Genomic DNA, 11,319 nt, shown 5'->3' with positions numbered 1-11,319 from the left:
TATCAAGTAATACTTGGTGTAATAAGTAGTATAAAATAAATAGTAATACACAATACTGTATGTTGTTAATGTATTGTTGTGTTCCGGTTAGAAGGGTGAGTGAGCCAGTGTAATCACAGGCACAGGGGACATAACATCTTAGTTCCTAAGGTTGGTTGCGCATAGGTGATGTAAGGAATGGTTAATATTTCTTACAGCGCCTTTGTCTATGGGCGGTGGTGACCACATACCATCAGGTGGCCCATATGCCCAAAAAAAACATATTAATTTAAAAAATGCAAAAATTAGAATTTACTATGAAACAAATTATACCTCATTATAATATTAGTATAGACAAAACAAAAAAATCCTGTCTACACCAACCCTTAAATAACGAAAGAAAACGTAAATGTATTCACTACTTTACAAACTTCTATTAAACATGACAAGAACATATGTCAAAGCGATGCGAAATGTCCAAAAAATGTCCTTATTTGATCGATAACTTTACATTACATTAAATGTTTAAATAAAAAACGAAAATTTATGTGTTTCTGTTTCTGTGTGCCTCAGATGTGTTGCTACCCTTCCATTATGAGCCCTTGCTTGTCTTGCTTACCCTTCTGTATTAAAGGTAAGTTGGTATTTTTACGTTAATTAATTACGTCCCTCAAAGGCCAACAACGCACCTGCAAGCTCACAGGTATTCCAGATGGTCATAGGCGATAGGTACTTTCGATCGATATTGATGATAAAAAAGCGTGGAGTTAATGCTTGTTGACTTCCAGGCAGGAGACATAATATACATAGATAATTGTATTTAACTAACATGACTGTATTTTTAGATATTGAAAAAGAGTAACTACTGCGTTTCTTGCCGGTTCTTCTCGGTAGAATCTACATTCCGAACCGGTGGTAGCTTTACTTTAAATAGTTTGTTAAATGACGATTCAAAAGTGCTTGTAAAAGCCTACTTGAATAAAGTATATTTTGATTTTGATCAGGTGAGTCTCCTGCTTGTTTGCCACCTTGTCTAGTCCTGTCCATTCACCCTGTCTAGTTAATCACAATACACTTTTCACGTCGTATATATTATTTTATACATATAATAATAAACTAGCTGTGCCCGCGACTTCGTGCGCGTTTGAATTCAACAAAAATGTTATCGTTGTGGCCGAACAAACAGACACTCCAATTTTATTATATGTATAGATTATGCATAGATAAAACCTAATCTATTGTATATTCCGCAATGGCGGAATGTTTTTTTTTTTGCTGCGGTGACGTTAATACGTAAGCGCCAATATTTCTTACCACGCCAATGTCTTTAGGCAGGGGACACCATTTACCAATTCCTCAAATGGCCAATCTTCCCGCTCACTTACAAGCTCCTAAAAAAAATCAACATAAAATTTAAAATATTTCTTCAATACACTTGCTAATTGGCTGTAAAAATCTACCGATTCGAAAATACCTCAGGCCCGAAAAGAACTCAGCGGGACTCTGCTTAGGCGTTTCAACTCGAATCCAACGTTTGATGTGTGACATCCGAAGTCTGCGTGTAAGTATGTGGCATTGTGGCATTTCGCGAGACTAATTTCGCGATGCGAGCGTCATGTTACAGGAAGTCGGTTTAAACGCGCGGCATTCCATCAGCTATAATACGAATTCGGGTAAATGTTGCGAATGATTCATATTATTTCTGAATGTGAAACACGTTTACATTTGCACGCATTATACGTAATGGGTTAGGAAAGTAACTACACACAGATATACATAGTTATATCAAGAAAATTACTTTGTGGTAGGGATGGTGGAAGCCAATTAATGTATACATACATACACTGAAATTACTTTAATTATGACTGCACAACATCAACAATACACAACATTACCAACCTGTAACTTTCCCACTGCTGGGCTAAGGCCTCCTCTCCCTTTATGGAGAAGGTTAGGATCATATTTCACCACGCTGCTCCAATCCGGGTTGGTGGATACACATGTGTCAGATTTTCGTTGAAATTAGACACATGCAGGTTTCCTTCATCGCCGAGCACGAGTTGAATTATAAACACAAATTAGGCATATGAAAATTAAGTAGTAATCGGTTAAGATGTACGCGTTCTCATCACTGGGCCATCTCGGCTCTCACTGACTTTGTGACTGTATTTTTCTTTTTTCAGGTATGAGTTTCTGTCGATGTTTTGTCGTTAACTATGACTCGGAGGACGAAAGGATACGTGATAATAAACCAATATGAGTAAACCTTAATGATAGTGTAAAAGCTAAGATTGAAGAATTAAAAATATATCCTATATATATGAGTTTTATTTACTGAAATATAAATAAAATTTAGAAAATAACTTTTTTTTTTTTACCCTCATTGTACATTATTAAACGAAAAACTTAACAATATCGAATGTCAGTATAACAGATTGCTTGAGAAACCTTTAATACAAAGGAATATTCATTAATACGTGTTTTCCTTAAATTAAAAAAAAAAAAACGGAGGAATTCACTACATTTGACGTTCTTGAAATGATTCACCGAATGTGTACCATGGACTTTATACGTCTGGAAATTTTATATCATTGCGTCGATATTTAATAAAAATAAATACGAATTTATTTATGCGTTCAAAACTTTTACAAAATTTTAATTATTTAACTTATTTAATATTTCATTAACAATTTTTATAATTCTAGAATTTATTTCGTAAATGCCATGAATGGAGTTCGTGTCTCTGGTTACTAACACGATTGACATAACAGACATTGTACATTTGTCATTAAAATAAAACTATCATGATAAAAATGACCAAAAAAAATTCAGTGTAAATAATTAAATAAATAGTATTTATTAACAAAAATAAATCACAATCATATGGTGCTTAAAATTGATAAAAGATTAACACTAAGCTCTATAATTCATGCAGTGTTCTTATTCGTTTTGAGCTAACATTTCTCCGAGTAGTAGCATCATATAACTAATTCATCCAATGTGTCTGATGGTCTACATTCTTCCCTTAATAGTCAGTCCGTTTGTGTCATGTATACCGTGCTTTGACTGTTGTATGGATCGTATCGTGAATGATGAGAAAGCAGATGAGAATTAAATCTGAGCACCGTTTCTGCGGATAATACCAAGCAGGCAATTAAGATGTTTGATTCAAAATGGAGCTCAGTTTGAAATAAGAATGATGAAATGTGTTTTTGTCCTCTGTGCGTCATATGTTGCCCGGTATTAATGACATTTTTTGTATCATGCCTTCCGATTATTTGTCCGAGATTTATAAACTGTTTTGAGAACGATGACGTCAAAAATCACGATTACAGTTGAAATAAATTAATTTTTATACAATTGTACTACTTTTTATTACATTGTTTTGAAACCTCAGATTGCCTAGTAAAGACTTCAGTGGATGTAACGTGTCAGTTTGAATCGAAGATCGTAGACACATATCCAGAAAATACCATTTTTCATTTGCATTTTTGTTTATAATTTATGTCAGGCTCAGCGGTGAGGGAGAACATGAAAATTGAATCGGATAATATTTGCCAAAAGTTTGTCCACCAATCAACGCCCCTGTGGTCGAATTGAAGAATAGAAATAGACGGATAAGAGAATTAAGGCAATATTTCCCTCTCTTTTCCTCTGTATCTTTCTATTGTATACGATTTTATATAATATTCTTTTAACTTATTTTTAAAGAGCCGAGATGGCCCAGTGGTTAGAACGCGTGCATCTTAACCGATGATTTCGGGTTCGAACCCAGGCAGGCACCACTGAATTTTCATGTGCTTAATTTGTGTTTATAATTCATATCGTGCTCGGCGGTGAAGGAAAACATCGTGAGGAAACCTGGATGTGTCTAATTTCAACGAAATTCTGCCACATGTGTATTCCACCAACCCGCATTGGAGCAGCGTGGTGGAATATGCTCCAAACCTTCTCCTCAAAGGGAGAGGAGGCCTTTATCCCAGCAGTGGGACATTTACGGGCTGCTAATGCTAATGTTTAATTAATCCTATACGATGTGAATTTGTTTCAATGCGTTTATTATTTAATATAATGTAATATATAGTAAAAGCGACTTGGTTCCAACAGGGTGTTCTACTATACCTCTAGCTTTTTGAAGAATGTATGAGCTCTTAGCTTCTTACCAGTTATTCTTGGTAGAATCCACATTCCTAAAATGCCAACGCTCGACACAAAAGTTCCGGTAACATTATTGAATTGATAACATCTTGATTCAATTCATAGAAATACACTATGGTGTTCTTTTTTTAATTTTGCTCACTGACGACTGACCTTTTCTCTTTTTTATGACATCAAGGAAGTGACGTAATCTGACGAAATCAAGGATGTGACGTAGTCTAAAAAAGTCCTTAACATAAACATTAATCACTTTGACTCGCGTTTACAATTTAAGTAATTCGTTTTACGTCGAGTTTTATCCAAAAGACTTTTATCTTGCTGTCAAAGTTGCGGAAAAATTACGGTAATATCGGATGAGGGGTTCCTGGATGAATGCTCCGTCAAATTCACCATCAACTCTCACCAAATATGTTTATTTATGTATACTTGGACGATATGTGCGCTATATAAATTTGAAATAGTTTCAGAGAAAAAAAAATAACGAACCTTATTTGTAAAAAAAAAAATTGTCTTTAGATAACTGAGTTGTCAGATTAGAAAATAATAATAATAGTAAGCATTAATGTGGGTATTTGTGTGTGTTGCCTTTATTTTAATTTTAAATTAAAAAAAAATCGCTGACTTTTATTATTACTTAACATTTTAAGATAACTGTATGACTACCATTAATTATTCGTATAACTCGATCAACCTTTTTAGGTCTGCCATCCTTCCTCGTACAGCATAGTCATCATACGGAACACTCCACGCTAGTTCAATTCTATTTGGTTTTGTTTTAGTGACGTAGCAGTCATATTTCTTACCGTCAAATTTATAGCTCCATAGTAATTTAATTTTCCGCGATTGGAAGTAAAAAGTCAGGATGTAAGTTTTAAACATATCACGACATGACTTATCTAAATAGCTTATCACTCAATTCTTTATTTAAATTGAGTCTATATTCAAAGATAAATAAACGTTACCTTTATTATATCTAGCTGTATCAAATCATTATAATTATTAATAACATACCAAAAGTCGCAACGCGTCTCCGATGAGGTTTTAGTATAAGTAACATTGCCATGTCGTAGAACATCTTCCAACGGTTGTGCTTGTATTTGAATATATGGTTTTTACGAAGAGAGAAATTTTAATTGAAGGTGTTTTCAAATTATTTATCAAATTTCACTTGTATTCATGACGTAATCTTATATAATGGACGATGGCTGCACCCAAATAATCTGTTATGGTCTCATTTTGAAGAGCTCCAGCCGAAGATGTGCAGAAAATTAAAGAGGATTTTTGACTTGAATTTACTAAATTGTTACGCTTTATCAAATATAAATTTTAAAGAGCGGAAAAAAGTTACTGGCTTGTTAGAGAGCGGTACTACGGCTGTTTAAGAAAAAATAAACGTAAACAAAATGAAAGTAAATTGTTTTCGACAAACTCCAAATCTAACTTAACTAATGATGTTGAAAATATCACAAGAGGTTGCATCATTTTGGCGCCAAATTCAAATGAGTTTCATGCAATTTGTAATGAATTCAAAACCAAACCTGTCATAAGTCTCGAAATTCCAAAAAAAAATATTTTAAAATAAACGCGAAGTTTCGCGGGAGACCTACTAGTGTACATTATGATGCAATCAAGTTGATATCAACACAATGACTAATTAAATCTTATAACGTATATAGAAAAAAAAAAAACATAAAGAAAAATAATCATTGCCTTTAAATATATACTACAATAACACAGTAATTGAATTTTAATATTTGAGTACATTATTCGAAATAGGTCATCGTGATAAATCCCTGACTTTATCGTTTGAAGTCAGCCCGAGAAAAAAATGTACTAAACGAACCGTTTTATTAAACTAATAATATATTTAAAGCTGAATACACGTCTCTAGAGATAGTTTCAACTGTTGAGATTAAACTTCGATCATAAAACGCGAGTCTTACACTTGGTAATATATCAAGTAAGTTTTAAAGAGCTGTCGACTTGCGAAAGCGTATAAAGCTTAATATATTTTTTAGACAGTCTCAATAATCTTAAACTTAATAGAAATTCTAAGGTAATATTTAAATTAACAATAACATGTTCTTAATTTAAATATTAAAAGACACGCCTTGCATTTTTTTTATGGCATTGGTTGGCGGACGAGCATATGGACCACCTGATGGTAAGTGGTCACCGCCGCCCATAGACAAAGGCACTGTAAGAAATATTAACCATTCCTTACATCACCTATGCGCCACCAACCTTGGAAACTAAGATGTTATGTCCCTTGTGCCTGTGATTATATATATTCATTAATTTATAGCCAATGTCACTTAAGGTTATGTAAAAACTCACCTACATACATACGAGTACATACACGAACCCTGAAAATATTACATTCGTTATTGGGCAGCCATGTAAAAATTGCCTTCGTAAAAATGATAGCCTTTAACCGACTTTCTTCTTGAAATAATTTGGAGCACGTTCTACTATTCAGCTCCAAAAAGGTGGATACGCATCTGGCAGAACGACATTTTCTTTCACCGCCGAGCACAAGAAATTATAAACACATCATAAAAAGGTGCTTGTCTGTATTCGAATCTGCATTTGAACCCTCACTTCTGAAGACGAAATTCCCTTCACGCATTTTCAATGCAATATTCAGTTCGTACGTTAAATCCGTGACTTAAGTGCTTTACTTAAACTACCCTCGAGGTAACTGGCCATTAAACTTCATTATGTAATTAGTAATTAAAAACTTTAACATATCCAAAAAATGAACTCAAAGAATGATTCCTATAAATAACACACAGCAATTAAGTATATAATATTAGTTTCCTAGATTCCACTCTTTGCTTCGCCCACGTTTGAGGGGGAGGGAAGCAATTGTTGTATGCAACTGCTCACTCAAACTTGTGTCTTTTTTGTACCTCTGACAACTTGATTGCAAAATGTCTTCATAATCGTAAGCGTAACAAGCAAACAAATGTATAGTGGTATTGCCACGCTGCATACCTTGTTGGAGAAGTACTACCTAAAATCGGCGTAAAGTGGTAGCTAAGCTGCTGCGTTTCGTTCGGTATATGAAAATCTCGTAGGCCCGATTCCCCTAGCCCCAAAAGACGACGGTTGTGAAGAATTTGGTTATATTACCCCCAGAAGGGTAATATCAGCGATTAAAAACCAGCAACGCCCCTGCAAGCCCCCCGGTGTTGTCCATGGGCGGTTGTAGTCACTTAAACTTAAAAATATAAACTTCATTATTTTATTAATAAAGAATAGAGATCAGAGGAAATGACGATTGAAAGTATTAGAGAACGTCATGCGTTTCTCGTCACGGCGTACGAGCTAGTTTTACCCCCAAGGCGCGCCGATAAATAATAATAAAAAAAAGAATCCATGAATAAATCTTTGCATAGAATTGTTCGAAGGATCCTCAAGAGATTTCCACTCCAACGTCAGTTTACTCTTTCATTGGTTACCGAGAGTTGATAATAAAATTTAAAAAAAAAATCACAAGAGCGAATCTTTATTACGCAAACACTAGTTTTTAAAACTTCAACGTACTCAATATCCTGATTGATAAAAAAGGTAAAAGATTAGTTGATATCGAAGGTCCCTGAGCGGATTGATTTCGTATGAAAAATTCTTTGATAACTACTCAGATAATTTAGCTCATTGTACATACTTAGCTGCCAAACGCTATTCGAAAATGTAATCCACGTTTTCTTATCGATCGCTCATATAGAGCTACTAGCTGAACCTGTGGCTTTACACAAACTTCTAAACCCCAAAACCAAGGGGTTTCGTAAAATCCGTTCTTAGCGGATGTCTACACCATAAAAAACCTACCTACCAAATTTCAAGCTTGTAGCTGGTATAGTTTCAGAGATTTCGTGATTAATCTTATATAATCAGTAATCGTTTTTATATAAATAGATTATATAACAGAGCAATAGGACCTTTTCGTTTATGGGACGAATCGTAACTGAGGGCCAATTCTAGTTATTTATATCGGTGACTATATGATCCCAATTATATATCGATCCAATTTCGGCGTTGTGTTAGTGGAATAGGATAACGGTTCAACGGCAACGATTCCGATAAGTTCGCAGTTCGCGTTTTTAATTTTACTCGATCACTCAAAGTCACAATAAAAAAGTGTCAAATTAAATAAATAGTGAACCAATCCAAGGACGTTGAATTCTCACTCGAGTGAGCTCCACAGAATGATCTCATATCACCTAAAGAACAAACTTGAACCACAGAGCACGCTCATAAATATTTCCTAAGTGATATTAACTATAATAATTATTACGTTTAAATTTCAAAATAGAATACGATGACGAACGACGACGACGAACGGTGACGTCGGTTTTAAATATCTCACGAGTGAAATACGACGTGATTTCTTACAGAATAGCACTGTAAACAAAGAGCCCGAAAATAAGCCGATCAAGCAATTCTTTGGCACGCGTACCTCCGTCTTCTCTTCCTGTAAACAAATTGAAAAGTAATTTTCAAATAAATTCTATTTTGTAGTAAAAACACGAGTTTCATCTATATTCGTATAACAGACAAGTTTAATTGTTAAATAACCGATACAGACAGGCTTGTATATGTAGCATAAGTAAGCCAGTGTATCTACAAGCACAGGGGATATAAATAACTACTTAGTTCCCAAGGTTGATAGTGTGTTGATCATGATAATTTCTTTCAAAACCAATGTCTATAAGCCAATCTGCCAACCTATAAAAATTGTGAAATACTTTCCCAGTGGTCATTATTCTGGCATGTTGCAATACTTTATGTTTCTATATTACACCGTAGAATTGTAAATACAGTTAGATGCTAATCTATCTCGCGAGATTGTAAACTGCTGAAATATTGTGAACGGTGATTCAACTCATAATAAAACGTCCAAAATTTCGATAGTTTACGATATTTCGGTTAGGTTAGGTTATTTTAGAGTTTTTATAATTTAACTTTAATTACCTTCGGTAGATTATAATCTAAAAGCATCTAAAATATATCTATAAGCATCTAATATATAAATGCATTAAATTGTAAGCAGTATGTTATAATCTCGCGAGATAGGTTATAATCTAACGGTATTTACAATTTAAGGTGACATTTACTGTCTCGGACACAGAAATATTAGGAAGCCTAACTACAGTTAAACTTCGAGCACTGTACAAATCAATTTAATGCTCAAAAGAAGATTACAGGAACTTATGGTCTCAAAATATAAAATACAAGAACGAAGATGATTATCGCCGAACGCCCAGAGGTCTCGAAAAAAAGTGTCGTCGTTGCAGGGTCCCTTCTCCTCGGTCGATGACGTCGGACCTTTGATGACGTCGGGCTGCAACGATTGGTCGGCAGGGCTTCGTATGTAGTCTTCGTATGTAGCATTGCGAACAGCCTTATCTACATTATCGGTAATGCGTCGCAGGCAATATTTGCTCCACAAATTAATGAAGGCGCGTACATAAGCACCCCCCCTGGAATACCTTCGGTATTCTAGTTATCATCTTGATTTGGTAGAGGGCATAGTCTTGTAAATGGCCTCCGTACGCTGCCTCTCTCAGTCATGATATCAGCAACTCTGCTCACACCATCGATGCCGGGATGTAAGTGGATGACACGTCCCAAACGCCAATGAAGGGGTGGATTGTTGTCCTCTTGGAGAAGAACTAAATCCCCGACACGAAGAGGGTTGCACTTCTGTGTACGCCACTTGGATCGCTGCTGCAACTCGCTGACATATTCATTTTGCCAGCGTCTCCAGAAATGCTGGCGAGCTTGCTCTATGCGGTTATAGCGCTGCAGGCGAGTAGCCTTTTCTTCCTCCAAGACTGGAGCTGGCAGGGAAGACAGTGGTCGGCCAATCAGGAAGTGCCCTGGAGTGAGAGAAAGAAGGTCGTGAGGGGAAGAAGAAACAGGATATAAGGGTCGGCTATTTAGAATAGCTTCCACCTGTGCAAACAAAGTAGAAAGTTCTTCGTACGTGAGATTTAAATTGCCCATTACTCTTTTAATGTGGTGCTTAGCTGACTTGATGCCGCCTTCCCAATATCCCCCAAAATGAGAAGCGTAAGTTGGTATAAAATGAAATTTTATATTTTCGGTAGCTGCGTACTCCGATAGAGAGTTTTGATTTTCTTTTAAGAAACTACCGATTTCCTTTGCAACGGCAACGAAATTCCTACCGTTATCGGAATAGATTTCAAGCGGTTTGCCGCGTCGGGCAACAAATCTCCGTAATGTCATAACAAAGGCATCCTTTGACAGCTCTGTTACGGCTTCTAAATGCACGCATTTGTATCGGAAACATATAAAAAGACATAAGTAACACTTTGAAAGTTTGCGCCGCGGCCTTTCTTATTTAAAATCATAAATGGACCTGCGAAGTCTACCCCTGTCGTAAGAAATGGAAATGCTGGTATAGTTCGTTGTGACGGGAGATGGCCCATTATAGGTGTTAACGTACGACCCTGTAAGCGCCTACATCGAACACAGTTGCGTACAGTGCGACGTGCGAGATTTCTGCCAGCTAATGGCCATATGTAGTTACGCACCGTATATAATAAAAGCTGCGGTCCAGCGTGCATTTGTTTTATGTGTTCGTATCGAAAAATTAAAATCGTTAAATAATGTTTAGACTGTAAAACTATTGGATGTTTCTTTTCGTAGTCGTAATTTGAGTGTTCTAATCTTCCGCCTACTCGAATAATGCCTGAATTATCTAAAAATACGTTAAGTGACTGAAGAATACTTTTACTTGAAATAAATTGAGTTTGTCTTAGTGCATTATATTCATCAGGAAATGACTGTATTTGAGCAAATTTGCAAAGATAATTAAATGAAATTTGTAATTCATCTGTCGTGAGAATCCCTCTTTTTTTAGTTTTAAGCGATTTAATATTATGAATGAATCGTAAAGCATAAGCAAATGATCGTTTTAATCGAATAAAATTAGAAAATCTTTCAAATTGAATTATTGGATCAACCACTAGAGCTACACTAACCTTTAATTCCGGCAATTCGTAATTAGTTCGTTTGTTTAGTGATGGCCACTCCGATTCAGAATTAGCTAAAAAACTTGGACCTGACCACCATAATTTGGATTCTACTAAAAAATTTGTTTTAGCGCCTCTAGAAATAAGGTCAGCCGGGTTATCATTTGTTGGTACGTGA

General features: G+C 35.5%; 1 protein-coding gene and 1 long non-coding RNA gene across 2 annotated transcripts; one reads left to right on the top strand and one right to left on the bottom strand.

The window, feature by feature from the left end:
- Window positions 1-455: 455 nt before the first annotated feature.
- On the top strand, window positions 456-2,296 carry LOC125073225. Its single transcript, XR_007120031.1, has 2 exons — window positions 456-613; window positions 2,163-2,296. It is a non-coding gene; the product is annotated as an uncharacterized LOC125073225 (long non-coding RNA).
- Window positions 2,297-9,307: 7,011 nt separating this feature from the next.
- Window positions 9,308-10,457, bottom strand: LOC125073164. Its single transcript, XM_047683882.1, has one exon. The coding sequence runs from the start codon at window positions 10,390-10,392 to the stop codon at window positions 9,643-9,645; it is 750 nt and encodes a 249-aa protein (XP_047539838.1). The 5' UTR covers window positions 10,393-10,457; the 3' UTR covers window positions 9,308-9,642.
- Window positions 10,458-11,319: the final 862 nt, after the last annotated feature.

This window comes from Vanessa atalanta, chromosome 23 (genome assembly GCF_905147765.1).
Source record: "Vanessa atalanta chromosome 23, ilVanAtal1.2, whole genome shotgun sequence".
NCBI classification, from domain to species: domain Eukaryota; kingdom Metazoa; phylum Arthropoda; class Insecta; order Lepidoptera; family Nymphalidae; genus Vanessa; species Vanessa atalanta.
This window is presented reverse-complemented; position numbering and strand designations above follow the sequence as displayed.